This window comes from Hyperolius riggenbachi, chromosome 10 (genome assembly GCF_040937935.1).
Source record: "Hyperolius riggenbachi isolate aHypRig1 chromosome 10, aHypRig1.pri, whole genome shotgun sequence".
Taxonomy (NCBI): Eukaryota; Metazoa; Chordata; class Amphibia; order Anura; family Hyperoliidae; genus Hyperolius; species Hyperolius riggenbachi.
In genome coordinates, this window is record NC_090655.1 from 116,797,649 (window position 1) to 116,819,175 (window position 21,527).

Consider the following 21,527-nt stretch of genomic DNA (forward strand, 5'->3'; position numbering starts at 1 on the left):
GTCTGAAACACCTGATCTGCTGCATGCCTGTTCAGGGGCTATGGCTAATAGTATTAGAGGCAGCGGATCAGCAGGGCTGCCAGACAACTGGTATTGATTAAAAAGAAATAAATACGGCAGCCTCTGTATACCTTTTACTTCAGTTCCCCTTTAAATAAAGCTTTTACCACTTTTATCTGGAAATCGAGACGAGCCAGAATCAAACTTACTAGTCTACAATTACCTAAAGACCTAGGAGGACTAAATATTCCTGACGTTAGACGTTACAACCTAGCTTGCCTTTTCCGACACACCAGAGACTGGCTATCTTCTACTTCATATTTCTCGAACACGTTACTAGAAGCAGATATTGCAGCCCCTTGGTCCTTAGCAGGCTTGCTACACTCAAATTGGGTTTGTTATGCCCACTCGTCTCAGATATCATGCACTTTTCAAGGATACTGTGGTCACTTGGAAGGAGGTCCGCAAATGATTCAAACTCCCCTGGAGGATTTCTAAATACATGACACTACATGGCAACCCAGCCTTCAGCCCAGCTAAATTCCATAATATGTTTGCAGAATGGGAACAAAAGGGGATCATTAGGCTAGGGAATCTCCTTGACCTTGAACAGCATAGATAGCACACACTACGTGAGCTTAAAGTCAAGTGTTGCATACCTGAAAAACATTATCTGGCATTAGCGCAGGTTAGATCTTATGTTCACAGCCACCTAAAAGATATAGGCTCTATTGCCAAACTCTTAGAATTTGACACCTTTGTTAAACCAGGCCCTGAAAGAAAGTCACTATCCGACATTCAATCTGACCTCCTTCGAGTTCGATCACAGGATCTATCCACCCAAAACATGAAGCCATGGGGGAAATTCTTTAACTACACCCAATTAGAGGAGAAAATACTAGAGGGTAATAACCTATTTCGTAAATTATATTTAATGAGACTTGGAGAGGGTCACATATTACGATGCTGTACTTTGTAAAATATGCATTCAATATCAAGTATAAAATTCCCCTGGCTTGGATATCAGGGGGCATGCCCAAAGTGTGGTCATCAGGCCGCAGATATGGTCCACTGCCTGTGGACTTGTCACCAGATTGCCACCTACTGGGATGCAGTTATGAATTTCACTAATGATGTTTGTGGTATTTCCTTTCAGAAGAACCCATTAATGTGCTTATTTAACTATGAGGAAACGCCAACACCAGCACAACCTAAACCCTCAGACCTGACTCATATTATAATGATTTCAGCACGTAAAACAATCTATAATTGCTGGATTTATCCCACATCTCCAACCATTTGGGACTTACAGGAAGAACTCTCTCAACTACTTGCAATGGGCAGACTGGAAGCCCTTTTGAATAAAGAGAAAAAGACTAAATCTTTCTTCAAAAAATGGAGATCTTTCATTGAACACATTTTTACAGGTGCAGATCTTCATAACTATATTTCTCCATTCCGACTAACCACTTGGTACTGCAAAGCAGACCTCTCCGGCTCGCTAGGGAAACTAAAAATCCCTTGATCTGGTACCCCATCCTGATAAGCAAATATGTGATTCTAATGCTATCTGCTATTGCCAACATGACCCCAATGATGCTGAAGTGCATACTATACTGTATGGCTGTATCTATCTGTATAGTAGAGAGGAACATCAGAATAGGAGGGTATGGGGCAGGGGTTAAACATGGTTAGAGATATAATAATCTGTTAAAGAAATTTCTGATGTACATGCAATTCTAATCTGTACGCTTATACAATGTTATACCTTTAAACTAACCAAAAAAGATAAAAAAAAAAAACAATGCTTGATAGTGTATATAGTCCACTTCACATAGACTCAATGTCGCATAAAAATGTTCCTTTCCAAAAATAGTTGATATGCGCCGTTCCTTACGGCTATTCACAGTTCATTCAGCAGCCATCTGATTTGTATAAAACAGTTTCTGTCGCATCAGCGGCTGTATATGTCAATACACAACTCACGTTATCCGGAGGTGGGAGACGGAGGAGATTCCAATCTCGGAGCCTTCAAAGGTAGCTCGAGTCCTGGCCGGTGACTCGTAGATGAATAAACGCGCAGTTGTCCTGGAATTTAGGCCTAGTCTGGTGAAACTGCAGGGCAGGTGACACTGTGAGTGAGGATCATTGTATTAGCACAGGATATTTTGTATGTGTAATTTAAATACATTGTTGCATCATTGTTTTTGCACAGGCGCAAGAGTTATTTTTAATATTCTTTTTCTGTATAACGTAAGGTGGTGGATTCCCTTATAAACTGTGCTGCCAATTGAAATTGATTAGACAAGCGCTACAACATATATTAATTTTTCAAAGGCTCACATATTTGCCTATAGTTAACCTGGTCTTTGTGGGCTTTTCAAAAGCTTCAGTCTATGAATCTTTCAAAATGTGCTTAAAGCGGACCCAAACCAAACATTTTTTTAATTAAAAATATTTAGTTGCGCCATTCTGACACATACAAAGATAAATAAACACTCCTTCAAACCTATGATCATTTCAGTGCATGCTTTTCACCCTTCTCTTTTTATAGCTAGGATTATACTGGGGGCAGCCATTAGCAATTCCTCCATTGCCGGACACCATCTACTCCACCAGTTTGCCGGAAAAATGCCGGCAATTTGAAAGGAAGGGAGGGGTTCCTCCAATAAATGTAAAATATTTTATATTTGTCATCATGCAGCTGAAAAAAGGCTGCTATTTATTATTATAATTTAGAAAATTGATTTTATTTCTGAAATCTTGTATTTTTAATTTGGGTCCACTTTAAAGTGAATATGAGGTGAAAATAAACTGAGATAAACAACTGATAGCTATCCAACTGACAGAGAGCGGTCTACTGCTATCTACAGAGAGCTGTCTACTGCTAGCTTAATTAAAGTATACCTGTGGTAAATTCAGCTGATTGGAGATGATTTGAAAGCTACCCACCTGTCTATCTAAGGTCCCATAGTTGACAGTTCATATCAGAGCACAAACCAAGTATGAAGTCAGAGGAATTGTCTGTAGACCTTCAAGGTCTCGAGGCACAAATCTGAGGAAGGTTACAGAAAAACATTTGCTGCTTTGAAGTTGAGCACAGTGGCCTCCATCATCTGTTAATGGAAGAAGTTTTAAACCACCAGGACTCTTCCTAGAGCTGGCCGGCCATCTAAGCTGAGTGATCGATGGAGAAGGGCTTTAGTCAGGGAGGTGACCAAGAACCTGATAGTCACTCTGTCAGAAGTCCGCTGTGAAGAGTGGAGAACCTTCTAGAAGGACAAGCATCTCTGCAGAAATCCTGCAGGCCTGTATGGTAGAGTCGCCGAACGGAAGCCAGTAAAAGAGACATGGCAGCCAGCCTAGAGTTTGCTAAAAGGCACTTGAAGGACCATGAGAAACAAAATTCTCTGGTCTTAAGAGACAAAGATTGAACTCTCTTGTGTGAATGCCAGGCATCTTGTTTGGAGAAAACCAGGCACCACTCATCACCAGGCCAATACCATCAGTACAGTGAAGCATGGTGGTGGTGTCAGCATGATTCTATGTGGATGTTTTTTAGTGTCAGGAACAGAGAGACTTGTCAGGATACATGGAAAGATGACTGCAGCAATGTACAGAGATATCCTGGATGAAAACCTGATCCAGAGCACTCTTGAATTCAGAGTGGGGCAATGGTTCATCTTTCAGCAGGACAACAACGACCCCGAGCACACAGCCAAGATACCAAAGCAGTGGCTTTAGGACAACTCTGTGAATGTCATTGAGTGGCCCAGCTAGAGCCCAGTTTTGAATCAGATTTACCATCTTTGGAAAGATCTTAAAATGGCTGTGCACTGACTCTTTCCATCTAACCTGATGTAGCTTGAGAGGTGCTGCAAAGAAGAATGGGAGAAACTGGCCAGGGATAGGTGTGCCAAGCTTGTGGCATTATATTCAAAAAGACTTGAAGATGTAATTGTTGCCGAGGGTCCATTGACAAAGTGTTGAGCAAAGCCTTTGAGTACATGTGATTTCTCAGGGTTTTTTATTCTAATTATTTCTGATAAATTTTCTGAAACCTCAAGTAAACATTTTTCACGTTGTCATTATGGAGTTTTGTGTGTAGAATTCTGAGGAAAAAAAATGAAATGAATCCATTTTGGAATCCGTCTGTAACATAATACAATGGGGAAAAGGTGATGTGCTGTGTGCTGTTATATATTCATCTATGCAAAACAGCTTCTTGGAGCCATTCAACCAACTTGGCCCAACTCAGTCCTGTTTCCTGAAAGTAAACAGCCAAGAAACCATGGCAGACACCTTGCGATAAGGGTTTACTGCAGGAAAGTTCAAAGTGTCACTAGCTCTGCTTTGATTTATAGCTTAAAGGACAACTGAAGTGAGAAGAATGGAGGCTGCCATATTTATTTCCTTTAAAACAATAGCTATCTACTACTGTCCAACTGACAGAGAGCTGTCTACTGCTATCCAACTGATAGAGCTGTCTACTGCTATCCAACTGACATACTTTTCTACCCAACTGAGAGAGAGCTGTCTACTGCTGCCCAACTGACAGAGAGCTGTCTACTGCTATAAACTGACAGCTGTCTACAGCTATTTAACTGATAGAGAGCTGTCTGCTACTATTCAAATGGCAAACAGCTATATCTATTACTATTGAACTGACAGACAGCTGTCTACTGCTTTTGAACTGACAGACAGCTGTCTACTGCCATCAACTGACATAGTGGTCTACTGCTATCCCACCGACAGAGCTGTCTACTGCTATCCAACTGACAGCTGTCTACTGCTATCTGATAGAGCTGTCTACTACTATTGGACTGATATACCAGTCTACCATCCAACTGACAGAAAGCTGTCTACTACTATCCAACTGACCCAGCTGTCTACTGCTATCCAACTGACCCAGCTGTCTACTGCTATCCAACTGACCCAGCTGTCTACTGCTATCCAACTGACCCAGCTGTCTACTGCTATCCAACTGACCCAGCTGTCTACTGCTATCCAACTGACCCAGCTGTCTACTGCTATCCAACTGACCCAGCTGTCTACTGCTATCCAACTGACCCAGCTGTCTACTGCTATCCAACTGACCCAGCTGTCTACTGCTATCCAACTGACCCAGCTGTCTACTGCTATCCAACTGACCCAGCTGTCTACTGCTATCCAACTGACCCAGCTGTCTACTGCTATCCAACTGACCCAGCTGTCTACTGCTATCCAACTGACCCAGCTGTCTACTGCTATCCAACTGACCCAGCTGTCTACTGCTATCCAACTGACCCAGCTGTCTACTGCTATCCAACTGACCCAGCTGTCTACTGCTATCCAACTGACCCAGCTGTCTACTGCTATCCAACTGACCCAGCTGTCTACTGCTATCCAACTGACCCAGCTGTCTACTGCTATCCAACTGACCCAGCTGTCTACTGCTATCCAACTGACCCAGCTGTCTACTGCTATCCAACTGACCCAGCTGTCTACTGCTATCCAACTGACCCAGCTGTCTACTGCTATCCAACTGACCCAGCTGTCTACTGCTATCCAACTGACCCAGCTGTCTACTGCTATCCAACTGACCCAGCTGTCTACTGCTATCCAACTGACCCAGCTGTCTACTGCTATCCAACTGACCCAGCTGTCTACTGCTATCCAACTGACCCAGCTGTCTACTGCTATCCAACTGACCCAGCTGTCTACTGCTATCCAACTGACCCAGCTGTCTACTGCTATCCAACTGACCCAGCTGTCTACTGCTATCCAACTGACCCAGCTGTCTACTGCTATCCAACTGACCCAGCTGTCTACTGCTATCCAACTGACCCAGCTGTCTACTGCTATCCAACTGACCCAGCTGTCTACTGCTATCCAACTGACCCAGCTGTCTACTGCTATCCAACTGACCCAGCTGTCTACTGCTATCCAACTGACCCAGCTGTCTACTGCTATCCAACTGACCCAGCTGTCTACTGCTATCCAACTGACCCAGCTGTCTACTGCTATCCAACTGACCCAGCTGTCTACTGCTATCCAACTGACCCAGCTGTCTACTGCTATCCAACTGACCCAGCTGTCTACTGCTATCCAACTGACCCAGCTGTCTACTGCTATCCAACTGACCCAGCTGTCTACTGCTATCCAACTGACCCAGCTGTCTACTGCTATCCAACTGACCCAGCTGTCTACTGCTATCCAACTGACCCAGCTGTCTACTGCTATCCAACTGACCCAGCTGTCTACTGCTATCCAACTGACCCAGCTGTCTACTGCTATCCAACTGACCCAGCTGTCTACTGCTATCCAACTGACCCAGCTGTCTACTGCTATCCAACTGACCCAGCTGTCTACTGCTATCCAACTGACCCAGCTGTCTACTGCTATCCAACTGACCCAGCTGTCTACTGCTATCCAACTGACCCAGCTGTCTACTGCTATCCAACTGACCCAGCTGTCTACTGCTATCCAACTGACCCAGCTGTCTACTGCTATCCAACTGACCCAGCTGTCTACTGCTATCCAACTGACCCAGCTGTCTACTGCTATCCAACTGACCCAGCTGTCTACTGCTATCCAACTGACCAAGCTGTCTACTGCTATCCAACTGACCCAGCTGTCTACTGCTATCCAACTGACCCAGCTGTCTACTGCTATCCAACTGACCCAGCTGTCTACTGCTATCCAACTGACCCAGCTGTCTACTGCTATCCAACTGACCCAGCTGTCTACTGCTATCCAACTGACCCAGCTGTCTACTGCTATCCAACTGACCCAGCTGTCTACTGCTATCCAACTGACCCAGCTGTCTACTGCTATCCAACTGACCCAGCTGTCTACTGCTATCCAACTGACCCAGCTGTCTACTATCCAACTGACTTGCTGACCACCATCCAACTGACAGCTGTCTACTACTGTCCAACTGACAGAGGGCTTTCTATTACTATCCATTTGACAGAGAGTTGTCTATTGCTGTCCAACTGACTGAGAGTTGTCTATTGCTATCCAACTGACTGAGAGTTGTCTATTGCTACCCAACTGACTGAGAGCTGCCTATTGCTACCCAACTGACTGAGAGCTGCCTATTGCTACCCAACTGACTGAGAGCTGCCTATTGCTACCCAACTGACAGAGCTGTGTATTGCTACCCAACTGACAGGGAGCTGTGTATTGCTACCCAACTGACAGGGAGCTGTGTATTGCTACCCAACTGACAGGGAGCTGTGTATTGCTACCCAACTGACAGGGAGCTGTGTATTGCTACCCAACTGACAGGGAGCTGTGTATTGCTACCCAACTGACAGAGAGCTGTGTATTGCTACCCAACTGACAGGGAGCTGTGTATTGCTACCCAACTGACAGAGAGCTGTGTATTGCTACCCAACTGACAGAGAGCTGTGTATTGCTACCCAACTGACAGAGAGCTGTGTATTGCTACCCAACTGACAGAGAGCTGTGTATTGCTACCCAACTGACAGAGAGCTGTGTATTGCTACCCAACTGACAGAGAGCTGTCTCTTGCTACCCAACTGACAGAGAGCTGTCTCTTGCTACCCAACTGACAGAGAGCTGTCTCTTGCTACCCAACTGACAGAGAGCTGTCTCTTGCTACCCAACTGACAGAGAGCTGTCTCTTGCTACCCAACTGACAGAGAGCTGTCTCTTGCTACCCAACTGACAGAGAGCTGTCTCTTGCTACCCAACTGACAGAGAGCTGTCTCTTGCTACCCAACTGACAGGGAGCTGTCTCTTGCTACCCAACTGACAGGGAGCTGTCTCTTGCTACCCAACTGACAGGGAGCTGTCTCTTGCTACCCAACTGACAGAGAGCTGTCTCTTGCTACCCAACTGACAGAGCTGTCTCTTGCTACCCAACTGACAGAGAGCTGTCTCTTGCTACCCAACTGACAGAGAGCTGTCTCTTGCTACCCAACTGACAGAGAGCTGTCTCTTGCTACCCAACTGACAGAGAGCTGTCTCTTGCTACCCAACTGACAGAGAGCTGTCTCTTGCTACCCAACTGACAGAGAGCTGTCTCTTGCTACCCAACTGACAGAGAGCTGTCTCTTGCTACCCAACTGACAGGGAGCTGTCTCTTGCTACCCAACTGACAGGGAGCTGTCTCTTGCTACCCAACTGACAGGGAGCTGTCTCTTGCTACCCAACTGACAGGGAGCTGTCTCTTGCTACCCAACTGACAGGGAGCTGTCTCTTGCTACCCAACTGACAGGGAGCTGTGTCTTGCTACCCAACTGACAGGGAGCTGTCTCTTGCTACCCAACTGACAGGGAGCTGTCTCTTGCTACCCAACTGACAGGGAGCTGTCTCTTGCTACCCAACTGACAGGGAGCTGTCTCTTGCTACCCAACTGACAGGGAGCTGTCTCTTGCTACCCAACTGACAGGGAGCGGTCTCTTGCTACCCAACTGACAGGGAGCGGTCTATTGCTATCCAACTGACAGGGAGCTGTCTATTGCTATCCAACTGACAGCTGTCTACTGCTCACAACTGACATAGCTGTCTACCATCCAGGTGACAGAGAGCTGTCTACTGCTATTCAACTGTCAGTTGCCTGGCAGTCATGCTGATGTATTTGGCTGCAGTAGTGTCTAACTTACACCAGAAACAAGCATGCAACTAATCTTGTCATGTTTTAGTCAGAAACATCTGATCTGCATGCTTAATCTAGGTCCATGGCTAAAAGTATTAGAAACATTAGATCAGCAAGTCAGCCAGCCAACGTGTATTGTTTAAACGGAAATAAATATGTCAGTCTCCATATGTCTTTCACCTCAGGTTTCCTTCAAAGGTCAACTGACGTGAGAAGACTATGGAGGCTGCCATATTGATTTCCTGTAAAGCAATACCTGTTGCCTGGCAGCCCTGCTGATCTATTTGGCTGCAGTAGTGTCTGAATAACACCAGAAACAAACATGCAGCTAATCTTGTCAGATCTGACAATAATGTCAGAAACACCTGACCTGCTGCATGCTTGTTCAGGGTCTACGGCTAAAAGTATTAGAGGCAGAGGATCAGCAAGACAGCCAGGCAACTGGTACTGCTTAAAAGAAAATACATATGGCAGCCTCCATTCCCCTCTTGCTTCAGTTGTCCTTTACGTTTCAGAGATTTCTGGCATTTTAGAAATGTATGTTTTTGAAGCCTGTGACAACTTAGTCAGGGTACAAAACGCAGCCTATGAACAATACCAAGTCATGCTTATGGCAGTGTTTGTTTTTTTTTTATAAAGCTCTTTTTTTTTTTTTTTTTTTTTTAATGAAAAAAGCAACTACTCCAGCAGTACCATAAAAGTAACGCTCCAGTTTCAATAAACCAATAGAAAAAAAAGATGATTGATTGTGTCAGGAGTGGCCTCTAGAAAAAAAACTTCTTGTGGAGAAGAACCTGGTAGATTTATCAGGTGATAGATTTGAACTTCTGTGATTGGATTGACACAACCTTGCGATCATGTCTCAATTTTACTTTTGAGGGCAGATCATGATTTTGTAGAATCAGAATAACTTTATTTCGCCGAGCATGACTGGGTCATGCCCGGAATTGTTTTTGGCACAATACATCAGGCTCAGAGAGAGAACATAGATAGAGACATAGATAGCAGCGAGCCATAGAGGCATCGTTTAGCGTGAGTTAGCATTACAATCCGACAGCGGAAGAGAGTAAAATGTAGTCCTGACACTACCCAAGAGTCGGCCCCATTTCTTTGTGGACATCAGATGACAAAGTATATGTGAGAAATCCCTGAGTCTGTGAGCTGTGTGTCCATGGAATGGTAGGCACTTTTTCATCTGATGCCGCTCAAATTTGTAGCAACTCCCAGGGAGAAGTAATTTTGGGGTCCCTGGAAAAGAAACCAAGTCATTTACATTAGTACAGTATATTAAAAACACTATAGGTTCTCTTTAGGCCGGTCTTGCACTTAAACGGTGCAGTGCAGTGACCAAGGTGTGGCGACAGGGTCATATGCATATGTCCGCCCCCCCCACCCCCCGCTCAGTGACCTACTCCTTTGCTGGGCATGAAGTACAGCACTAGGATTCCAGTCAGTGCGCACTGCACCGCACCGTGCTCCCGTTATACACACTCGCTATGTCACCCATTGACTTGCATTACTGCGTGATCTGTGATGTATGCATGGTTCATGCGATAACACACTGCAGACTTTGCAACGGCATTGTCACAATCTGGATACTTCTTTTGTGCCGCATTGCATCCACTTGCATGTTCCTTGCAACGGAGAAGAGTACCGCGGTGCGATGCAACAGGTCCAGTGTGTAAGAGGCCTCAAGGTCAAGTATACTGGTAATCAAATCCTTTTTTCTTTCTCCCTTTTTGTTAGGTAATACTCCAGCTCACATTGGAGGGAAAACCCATTTTGGTGACAACATTGAGGATGAATGGTTTATTGTTTATCTCATCAAACTCATTACAAAGGAATTCCCAGAGCTAGCAGCCAGGTATGTCTTGCTCTCTTTGGTAAATGCAGGAATTCTTTGACATCGCCCATCTCCTTTTACATGCATCCTTATCCTTTTACAGTTTAGCATAAGAATGCCAGGGTAAAGCTGATTGCTACCAGTTCCATGGAAACTCTGAGATGGTCTACTGCTTACTAAGGGTTTCACACTTATCAAAATCCACAAAATAACAAATGCATTGTTTCGATATTCCAGTTTTTTTTATATATCTATATATACATATATATACGTGTGTGTGTGTGTGTTTTTATTAAGAAATGAAAGATGGTGCCTGCCGGAAAGGTGACCACGGCCGTAGGGGCTCCGGCTGGTAACTTCCCCCCCCACACACACACTTTTAGTAAGCAGCTTGTATTGAACAATGGGTGAATCTAGAAAAAAAACCTATCACCTTATTCCCTTACTGATTTGTTTTGGACTCTTCAAAACCCATACTTGGAATGGCTGCTCCCTCCCCTACCCCAGGTCACTTTGAAAACTTTCCACAAGGCTGATGTGGCTTTTCATCTTGCACCTGATCCATCTCCTTTACATCCACTTTCAGATAACCCTAACATTGGACGAGATGGCTTAAAGCATACCAGAAGGGGAAGAGAGGGGCTGGGGAGGTTGAAATTTGTAGACGTGCTCCGCTGGACGATGGGTGACACTAGTAGGGCTTGGACAGAATCCTAACGGTACAAATACCAACTGGTGGGAATACCTACAATATAGACTTTATTTAATGTCACAAAATATAACTCCATCGCAAATATGGCAGTACACTGATTTTGAGGACTTATGTACAGCAGAGGGCACTAATGGCAAAACACTTTCTAAAATATATGAGATAATTGCTTCACAAGCAATACCTGAGCTACCATTCTTCCACTCCTAGGAGGCAGACCTTGGGACATCCTTCTCTTCAAACCAAAAAGCTAAGATTTGTATTTTTGCCCATAAGACTTCGCGGTCGGTTGGAATGCAGGAGGTGAATTATAAGATACTTGCTCATTGGTATCTCACCCCAAACAAATTACTCAAATTCTACCCAGACAAGGATGATACTTGCTGGAGATGTGGCGAAGCCACAGGTACCCTACTACACATTTTGTGGGCCTGTCCCATACTTTTAGAATATTGGAAGAGAATAGAACGACTAATAAAGGCAGTTACCAATAGAAGTGCCTTCATAGAAAGAGCCCTCATTCTCTATGCACACCTGCAGTAATAGAGTGGCCATTCAAATAGATTACTATTTTTTCATTTACTATGTTTAAATCTCTATTTAGACATGGTTTTGTAATCATTATTTATTAGGAAATAATTATTATTTAGTATTTATATAGCGGCAACATCTTCTGCAGCACTTTACAGAGTACGTAGTCTTGTCACTAACTGTCCCTCAGAGGGGCTCACAATCTAATCCCTACCATAGTCATATGTCCATCATATTCTAGGGCCAAATGTAGGGGGAAGCCAATTAACTTGTCTGCATATTTCTGGGTTGTGGGAGCAGGGCTGTGGAGTGGGTACAAAAATCCAACGTCACTGATTCCAGGTACCCAAAATTACTCAGATTCCATGGAATGGGTACAAAGATCATCCAACTCTGACTCCTCAGTTTATGAAACCTTCAACTTCGACCCCAGGTAACAAAAAATCCTCCAACTCCTTGACTCTGACTCCATAACCCCCCCCCCCCCCCCCCCCTCAGAAATTGAAAATAAAAGGGAAAATTGCTTCTGTCCCAATTCATTTCCCAGCTGACTGCTCACACTCTTTCAAATGAAACCCCTTCCAGCTTAGTTACATTGGCTTGCAGTGAGAGGAGTTGCTGTGCCAGCTGAATCCATGCCTCCCTGCTGACTTGTAAACTTATCAAGCAGGGAGGCTTTTGAATGATGGGAAACGCTTGTTTTAGTAATAAAATATGTTTTAGTAACAAGCTCCACATACATATTGCACGTCAGAGCTGTGACTTTTACTTGTTGTACAGGGTTGAAGACAATGATGGGGAATTTCTGTTGATTGAAGCAGCAGATTACCTGCCCAGGTGGCTGAAGCCGGAGAACAGCTCCAATCGGGTAAATAAGTCTTACGACATTTCCATTGTTCTGCAGTTCACATAAAAGTAACTGCCTCCATACAGCACAATAATCCACACCACAGTAAGCAAGTCTTGTTGTCTCTGCTGTGCAGGTCTTCTTCTATCATGGAAAGTTGTGCATCATCCCACCGCAGCAGGATGAGGGAGGTGTGCAGGACCCCTCTTCCAGTATGGATATAGCACATGCTCTGAAACTTCTCTCAGCTCACCCGGAGAGGTTCCTGGCATCAGAGTCTATGTGCAAGGCTATTGAAAGACGAATTAAAGGGTAAGTACATATCCGTTTAATGTTATGTTTAAATGATCAGCAAAAACTCGGTATACAGAGGTGCCAGAGTAGAGTAAAACGTTTTAAAAACCGCTTAAAAGCAGAGGGGGATGTTAAGGTGGACTCACCTCCCTCTTACAAAAAAGAAAACTCACTTGAGTCTCGATAAAACAGAATTGGGGCAGCACGGTGGCGTAGTGGTTAGCTCTCACGCCTTGCAGCGCTGGGTCCCTGGTTCGAATCCCAGCCAGGGCAATATCTGCAAAGAGTTTGTATGTTCTCTCCGTGTCTGCATGGGTTTCCTCCGGCACTCCGGTTTCCTCCCACATTCCAAAAACATACAGATAAGTTAATTGGCTCCCCCTAAAAAAAAAAAAAATTGGCCCTAGACTACAGTACTTACACTACATAATATAGACATATGGCAATGGTAGGGATTAGATTGTGAGCTCCTTTGAGGGGCAGTTAGTGACAAGATATAGACATATATATATATATATATATATATATATATATATATATATATATATACACTGTACAGCACTGCGTAATATGTCGGCGCTATATAAGTACTAAATAATAATAATAATTGACAAATAATTTATTCAACTCCACAAATGCAACGCGTTTTGCGGGCGTGACCCCGCTTTCTCAGGCAAAAATGGGAGCACAACTCAGTGGGTCAAGCAATAGGTTTGAGCGCCTCTGTGTCAGTATGAAGTGAGGCTTGCTTTAAAAGTGGTTGCCTATGGGTAACCCATGTTTGTGAGTATATACACATAAAATTGTATTGAACTCTTCATTTTACCTGACAATACTGCACCATATTGAGCTCTCAATTCTCTTCTTGTTTTTAAGCATATGTTTAAATGATGTAACCTAGTGCATGTAGTATGAAAGCAGACAAATTCAACCTATGCCAAGCTCAATATTTTGTACACTAGCTCAATATTTTGTACACTTATGCTGGGAATACACGATGCGTTTTTGCGTTCGTTTTTGCCGTCGTTTTCGCTTTCGTTCGATTCTACTCTCGATTCACTGCTCGATTCTCCTCTCGATTCCTTATCTTTTCTTATCAATTACATTCACTTGAATGAGGAGAATCGAAACGAAAGTAGAATCGACCAGATCCAACAGGTTGGAATTTATCTATCGAACCCATCTATCTAAAGTATTCCCAGCATAAGTCAAGTCATTGATGCAGTTTCCAACCTGAAGTGGGAGCTTTAGTTGTGTTTGAGTCACACACCTTTAACATACACTCACCTAAAGGATTATTAAGAACAGCTGTTCAATTTCTCATTAATGCAATTATCTAATCAATCACATGGTAGTTGCTTAAATGCATTTAGGGGTGTGGTCCTGGTCAAGACAATCTCCTGAACTCCAAACTGAATGTCAGAATGGGAAAGAAAGGTGATTTAAGCAATGTTGAGTGTGGCATGGTTGTTGGTGCCAGATGGGCCGGTCTGAGTATTTTACAGTCTGCTCAGTTACTGGGATTTCACGCACAACTATTTCTAGGGTTTACAAAGGATGGCATGAAAAGGGAAAAACATCCAGTATGCGGCAGTCCTGTGGGCGAAAATGCCTTGTTGATGCTAGAGGTCAGAGGAGAATGGGCCAACTGATTCAAGCTGATAGAAGAGCAACATTGACTGAAATAACCACTCGTTACAACCAAGGTATGCAACAAAGCATTTGCGAAGCCACTGCTTGAGGCGGAAGGCTACAACAGCAGAAGACCCCACCGGGTACCACTCATCTCCACTACAAATAGGAAAAAGAGGCTACAATTTGCACAAGCTCACCAAAATTGGACAGTTGAAGACTGGAAAAATGTTGCCTGGTCTGATGAGTCTCGATAGAATCAGAATTTGGCGTAAACAGAATGAGAACATGGATCCATCATGCCTTGTTACCACTGTGCAGGCTGGTGGTGGTGGTGGTGTAATGGTGTGGGGGATGTTTTCTTGGCACACTTTAGGCCCCTTAGTGCCAATTGGGCATCGTTTAAATGCCATGGGCTACCTGAGCATTGTTTCTGACCATGTCCATCCCTTCATGACCACCATGTACCCATCCTCTGATGGCTACTTCCAGCAGGATAATGCACCATGTCACAAAGGTTGAATCGTTTCAAATTGGTTTCTTAGACATGACAATTAATTCACTGTTCTAAAATGGCCCCCACAATCACAGATCTCAACCCAATAGAGCATATTTGGGATGTGATAGAACGGGAGCTTCATGCCCTGGATTTGCATTCCACAAATCTCTATCAACTGCAAGATGCTATCCTATCAATATGGGCCAACATTTCTAAAGAATGCTTTCAGCACCTTGTTGAATCAATGCCACGTAGAATTAGGGCAGTTCTGAAGGTGAAAGAGGGTATGGTGTTCCTAATACTCCTTTAGGTGAGTGTACATGCAGCCAGTGGATTCTGCCCAGAGTCAAAGCATCTGACCTGCATGGTCATTTTGGTACAGTGACTTTTTTGAGACATTACATCATGAAGCAGAGGCGTAGCTAGGGTTTTCAGCACCCGGGGACAAAGACAGTTTGTGCGCCCCCTCCGGACAAAATGGGCATGGCCACGCATCAGAATGTGGTAGGGATCATGGGTGGAGTCAAATGTACAAAAGCTTTTTAGATAGCCAGATGTGCCCCCTTACCCTGTTCAGATAGCCAAATGTGCCCCCCTTTAAACAGATGTGCCACCTTTCCCCCCATTGAGATAGCCAAATGTGCCCTGCTTTTTCTGCTGCTATGAATGCTTCTGCACTCCTTTGTAGAGGGAGGGAGAGAAGCAGGGGCACTTTGGGCAGCCAGCGAGCCACCTCATGCACGGGCGGTGCAGGGGCCATGCTGAGCGCCCTCACAGTGCTGCACCAGGGGACATATGTCCCCCTTGCTCCCCCATAGCTACGCCTCTGCGCAGAAATCAGGCAACTAGCATTGTTGGCAGCCTCCATATTCCTCTCACTTCAGGTTCCCTTTAAGTTTGGGATTTACTTTGTGACATATTCCTGACTGGCTAAGTGTTTGATATTTTTCTAAGTATTAGCAGTGTGTTTTAATCCAATATCAGCAGAAATCTGATCAGTTATTGTTTGGAACACTGCAGTAAACAGTAATGCAGCTATCATTTGTGCAATGTCCCTGCCCATTATTCACTCCTGCTGGCATTAATCATTTAAAGTGAACCCAAGGGGGATTAAAGAATATAAACAGAGGCATGTACCCACAGTACTCGCATACCTCTGTGTACCTTCTGCACCGCTTTCTGCTCCCCCCTTGTAAATTCTGACAAGCAGCTGGTTGTATATCTGTAACAGGCAGGGAGGAAGGGGTGTGCTTTACTGGAATGGAATGTCTGCAGCACATCCATTCTAGCATCCCCCCCCCCCCCCCCCCCCGCCACTACATGCACTTCTGAAAAAATGCACATGGGAAACAGCTAAGCATGTTCAAAGCTCAGGTCCTCTCTTGTGCAGTGTTCAGAAGAGTGGGGTGACCTATTGCTCACCTCTGCACTCAGATTTCCAATAGATCTTTTTGGAAAAATCTGTCCAGCCATCTCCTCCCCATATTGTAAAAGTCAGTAAAATACAATACCTGCTTACAAATGGAGAGATTATTCTTTTCAGCTTGTTTTGTCATCATTTACAACATTTTTAGGTATCCTGAAAAAATGAAGGAATCGCTGCACCGAGCTCATTGCTATGTCCCAGCTGGGATTGCAGGGGTATTGAAGGAGCGCCCACAGCTGTTGGCGGCAGCAGTACAAGCATTCTATCTACGGGATCCATTGGATTTGAAGGCTTGTCGGGCATTCGTGCATTTTAAGCCTGAGACTTGTGTATTCACATCGGTAAGAACATTTCTGATTCTTAAAGACTATTTTATAATTATTCTATTAGACCTCTTGTTTTTTGATTTGTAGAAGATGAAATGAAATTGTGTAGCACTTTACACTTTTCTCCTGTCTCACTCCATGTGCTTGACAGCTGCAGCCACTAAAGGTGTGCTCAGTGGCCACCCTGGAGTGCTAATGAGTCTTGCCCAAGGACTCCTCACTAGTTGCAGTAGTTGCTGGCTCCAGACAAGATTTGTTGCTGGGTCTGGTCTCCTACATGTGGTGCTCTTAACTAGTACACTATCCAACCACTCCATATACTTAGCTATTAAACAGTCAAAATACTCCTGATCAAAGTAAATGCATTCTCCATAACCTTCTTCCTGGTGAGACGTGTCAGTATCGGGGCACAAGCTGCATTCAAAACTTTACTCTATATTACATAGCCCACTGACAGCAGAATTCTAGTGGACATGTTACTTTATAAAAACAGGCATTTAAAGCGCTAGTTCAGCCTTACATTTTTTAGTGCACATGATAGTAAATTTGAATTAATTAGCAATGTGCGTTTTTGCATTGCATGCCTGTTCTTTTTACAGTGCATATTTTGAAAAAGTTTGTGCCTGGCAGCATACAAAAATCATTTTTTTTACATGGTATTGGTGAACTTTTTAGAACGATTTACTGTTTTTTCTTAGTTGTCTTTTATACTATTTTTGTGTGATCAGATCAGATCAGATCTGGACAAGAAAATCTAGAGGAAGTTAGCATGAGGTAATTTCATACCACTGTATATGTGAACCTATGAAACACATGTTGATATGCTGATGTCTTCATTGTTTGTGTTTTTCATGCTCTCACGTGTGTCTTCCAGGTGACATTTACAAAGTGTTTATATGCACAGCTTGTCCAGCAGAGGTTCCAGCCTGACAAACGAAGTGGATATACCCTCCCTGCACTATCACATCCCAAGTATAAAGCATACGAGCTAGGCATAAAGCTGGTAATTATTTCGGCATTTTGTCTTTTATATTTCACATCTGAATGCACTGCTTCCAGTGGGTTCACATCTGCATCATAACTAGATATTTGTGGTTGCTGTCCATGGTATTGTTTCAGCATCAAGTTGTCAGCATTCTGTGTGTCATGGTAGTATTACTTTATGCACTGCCTGTGACACCTTGGAGGGGAGGCGGAGTTTAGGATGGACCAGCGAGAGTTTGTAATAGTAAAGGACATGTTTTTCTGAGAGAGACATAAGGGCTTAAATTAATTTCTTTAAAAAAATGACATTTTCCTGGCTTGTGACTTAAAGAACAACTGAAGTGAGAAGAATATAGAGGCTGCCATAATTGTTTCCTTTTAAGCAATACCAGTTGCCTGGCAGCCCTGCCGGTCTATTTGGCTGCAGTAGTGTCTGAGTAAGACCAGAAACAAGCATGCAGTGAATCTTGACAATAATGTCAGAAACACCTGATCTGATCAAGAGAATGGCTTCTATTTTATAAATAGGAGCTGTTCACACTTGTCACGCTGCGACGGATTCTCGAGATCTTTGGCATAAAATAGACTCTGTAACAACATTTCAGCCTTATTTCTTCTATCATATAAGTTCCTATAGCTGTTCTAATGTGCTCTGTCTTACTGGAGCCTTTCCTAGTTGCACAGTGGCCGTATTATCTCTGTTATATGATCTAATCTTCTTTCCTTTGTTGGCTCTGTCGGGCTCAGGCAGTCAGGCTGGAATGTGCTGTGCTGCTTGTGAAAACTGTGATATTAGATTACATTACTTTGGAATAAGGGAAAGCAGGACAGCTATTAGGATAATAGGGAGTTGTGTGACAGGTTTTGTATTGTATTTTATGCCAGACTGTAATTTGCTTGAAAGCCTCCTGATTATACCCAGCAACTTTTGTCAGAAGCCATTGAAAATGCATCTGAATCTTAATCTTATATTTTCTTCATATTTAGGCGCATGGCTTTGAGATTCTATGTTCCAAATGTGCAGGATCTTCTGTAAAGGCCAAAAAACAGCCCCTAAAGAGCCCAATGTGGACAGGCTTTCTGGAGGTTTTGAAAAATAATGATTTTTTTAAGGTATATCACATGATCATGATGCCTTCATGTAAATGCTTGTTTTACTATATATGACAGCTTCAGTTGTACGCTATCTTGGTCAGTTGTTGGTATTACTTAATTTAATGCATGACTATGACTTACTATAAATACTAAAAATAATAATAATAATAATAATAATGACTTCACCATGTTGCCTAGATTATATAATAAAAATCCGAGAGTCCATGATTTTCTGAATACTGTTAAACTGTGTATTGTTTATGTCTTAAAATTTAGGGTGAAATGGAAGGATCAGCACGCTATTGTGAACTTATGAAGAAAGCAGAAATGTATTTCCAGCAATCAGTATTCAAACCCGATAGGTAATTCAATCCACTTACAAATAATGTGCATGCCAGTGAATTATATTCAGACCACGAGTTATTGAAAGCGTGTCGTAGGCTTATAATATGTCCAAATCCACACACTTTTATGATGAAGCACAACTCTACAGCCATTGTGCAGCTGTATAGTCTTACATGCCCATGTACTCTTTCTTTCACTCGACTGAAACCAAAAAAAAATCTGGTATTGACCTTTTCACAGGGACCATACTTTCTTAATCAGAGCTAAAGGGGCAATTAAAGTGTATCTGAGATGGTACACTGTGCTTAATTTAAACTTACCTGGGGCTTCCTCCAGTGATTCTGGGACAACGGAGCAGGTGGGGAGGACAGCGAGGGAGCCCACAGTCCTTATGGAGCTGGAGGAAGCCTGAGGTAAATATAAATTACCATTTTTTTATATCTCATGTTTCCTTTAAGTTTGCATTCATTTTTATTTTGTAAAGCCCAGCCCAATGTTGTTTTAGCCTCTCTGGCGTTCAATTTCTGCTGGATTTCTGTGCAAAAGTGGTTCAATTAATTTTCTTGAAGTTTTAGCCTGTAACTTACCAAAGTGGTTCAATTAATTTTCTTGAAATTTTAGCCTGTAACTTACCAAAGTGGTTCAATTAATTTTCTTGAAATTTTAGCCTGTAACTTACCAAAATGTGTCAAGCCCTTGCCTAGTATACATTTGAGTATACTAAAAGTTTCAAACACAAAATCATGGCAAAAAAAATAAATGCAATTTTCCCTTTCTGCCAGGCCACAATTTCCCCACTTTCCGCTTTTTGGCAGAAAACGCACAGTTTTTCGCATACCTTTTTCACATTAAAATTCATATTCATGTGCAGATTTTTGCATGCAGATTTCCAGAGCATGTGAAAACTTGTATATGAACACAAATGTTCATGCAAAAAAATGCATGTGAAAAAGGAATCCTGCCTTAGAACTGCTGGATGAGCCTAACTTGTCCATACCGTTTTCAGCTATTTTCCCTGGACATGTCATGCTTGTCCATACCCCAGGGAGGTTAAAGGGAATCTGAAGTGAAAACACACTTATGAAGACATACCATCATGTAGGGGTTCTCTAGCCTGTTTTTTTTAGTTAAAACTTGCAAAAGTAATTCATAGTAAAAATATAACACGATTAAATAATCAGGTTTTGCAGGTTTTAGAGCTAAATTATCTCTACCATTGATTTATTGGTTTGTGACAGTTATGGCTAGAAACACAGGTACTAAATGACAAAACCTAATGAAATAATAGTTATTGATGAAATGTTTATTCATTACCCACTGTTCATTTTTATAGCTCTGGAGCTGTCTGTGCTGGTGAGGAAGTCCTGAGCTTACTCAGCACGCTGTCTATTAACTTGGATGAGATGAAGAAAGAGGAGGCCAGTCTTCCACCAGATGAAGGTAAATGGATTGCAGTACACTATGAGGCCGTTTATGTTTGGCAAATCACATCATTTCTCACAAGTTTCACAAATGGTTTCAGGGATTGATTGATTGATTGATTGATATGACAGCTGTTTTTTTGTTGACCAGATTTTGTTGTGAAACTTTCCGCTAATAAGCAATCATCCTGATAAATCTTACAATAAATATGGTTCAGGCCATCAGCATGCAAAATAAACTAAATATTAACCATTTCAGCCGCCCAGACGTGAAGCTCACGTCCGGGCGGCTGCTCAGCTGCGCTCTCCCGCTCCCACGCGCGATCGCGGGGCGCGCCCCCGTGTCCCCCGGTAGCCCTGGGATCAGTGAAAGGGAACATGGTTCCCGTTCACCGATCCCTGTCTCCCGCAGAAAAATCAAAGCGCTCACCCGTGAGGCTTCGGCTCTTCTGCCCGGAAAAATTTCCGCATCCCCCTTGTACTTTCGCATAGCGAGAAGTATAAGGAGGGAAACCAAAAATGAAGGTGGCCATCTTGTGGCCAAATAGTAAAACTACATCAACACATTTTTTTACATTACAATTTACACATCTAACAACATTAAAAAATAACTGTTTATGTCCCACACCAAAATATTCCCCAAATAAAATTTTTAATGGAAAAAAAAATTACAATATAAAAAAAGACATAAATAGTTACCTAGGGGTCTGAACTTTTTAAATATGCATTTGAAGGGGGTATACTACGAACATTTTTTAAATTATAAGCTTGTAAATAGTTATGGGCGCAAAATGGAAACAATGCACCTTTATTTCCAAATAAAATATTGGCGCCATACATTGTGATAGGGACAAAATTTAAATGGTATAATAACCGAGACGTACGGGCAAATAAAATACATAGGTTTTAATTATGGTAGCATGGATTATTTTAAAGCTATAGTGGCCGAAAACTGAGAAATAATGAA

At 43.0% G+C, this 21,527-nt stretch overlaps 1 protein-coding gene across 1 annotated transcript in view; it reads left to right on the top strand.

Moving 5' to 3' along the window:
* ECD (ecdysoneless cell cycle regulator) overlaps window positions 1-21,527 on the top strand; it is a 37,749-nt gene that overhangs the window by 3,247 nt on the left and 12,975 nt on the right. Inside the window, exons 3-10 of the mRNA XM_068257637.1 lie at window positions 10,355-10,472; window positions 12,472-12,559; window positions 12,675-12,850; window positions 16,538-16,730; window positions 17,590-17,718; window positions 18,687-18,812; window positions 19,071-19,156; window positions 20,473-20,579. Of these exons, the coding sequence (XP_068113738.1) occupies window positions 10,355-10,472; window positions 12,472-12,559; window positions 12,675-12,850; window positions 16,538-16,730; window positions 17,590-17,718; window positions 18,687-18,812; window positions 19,071-19,156; window positions 20,473-20,579 (1,023 nt within the window). The remainder of the gene's footprint in view (window positions 1-10,354; window positions 10,473-12,471; window positions 12,560-12,674; window positions 12,851-16,537; window positions 16,731-17,589; window positions 17,719-18,686; window positions 18,813-19,070; window positions 19,157-20,472; window positions 20,580-21,527) is intronic.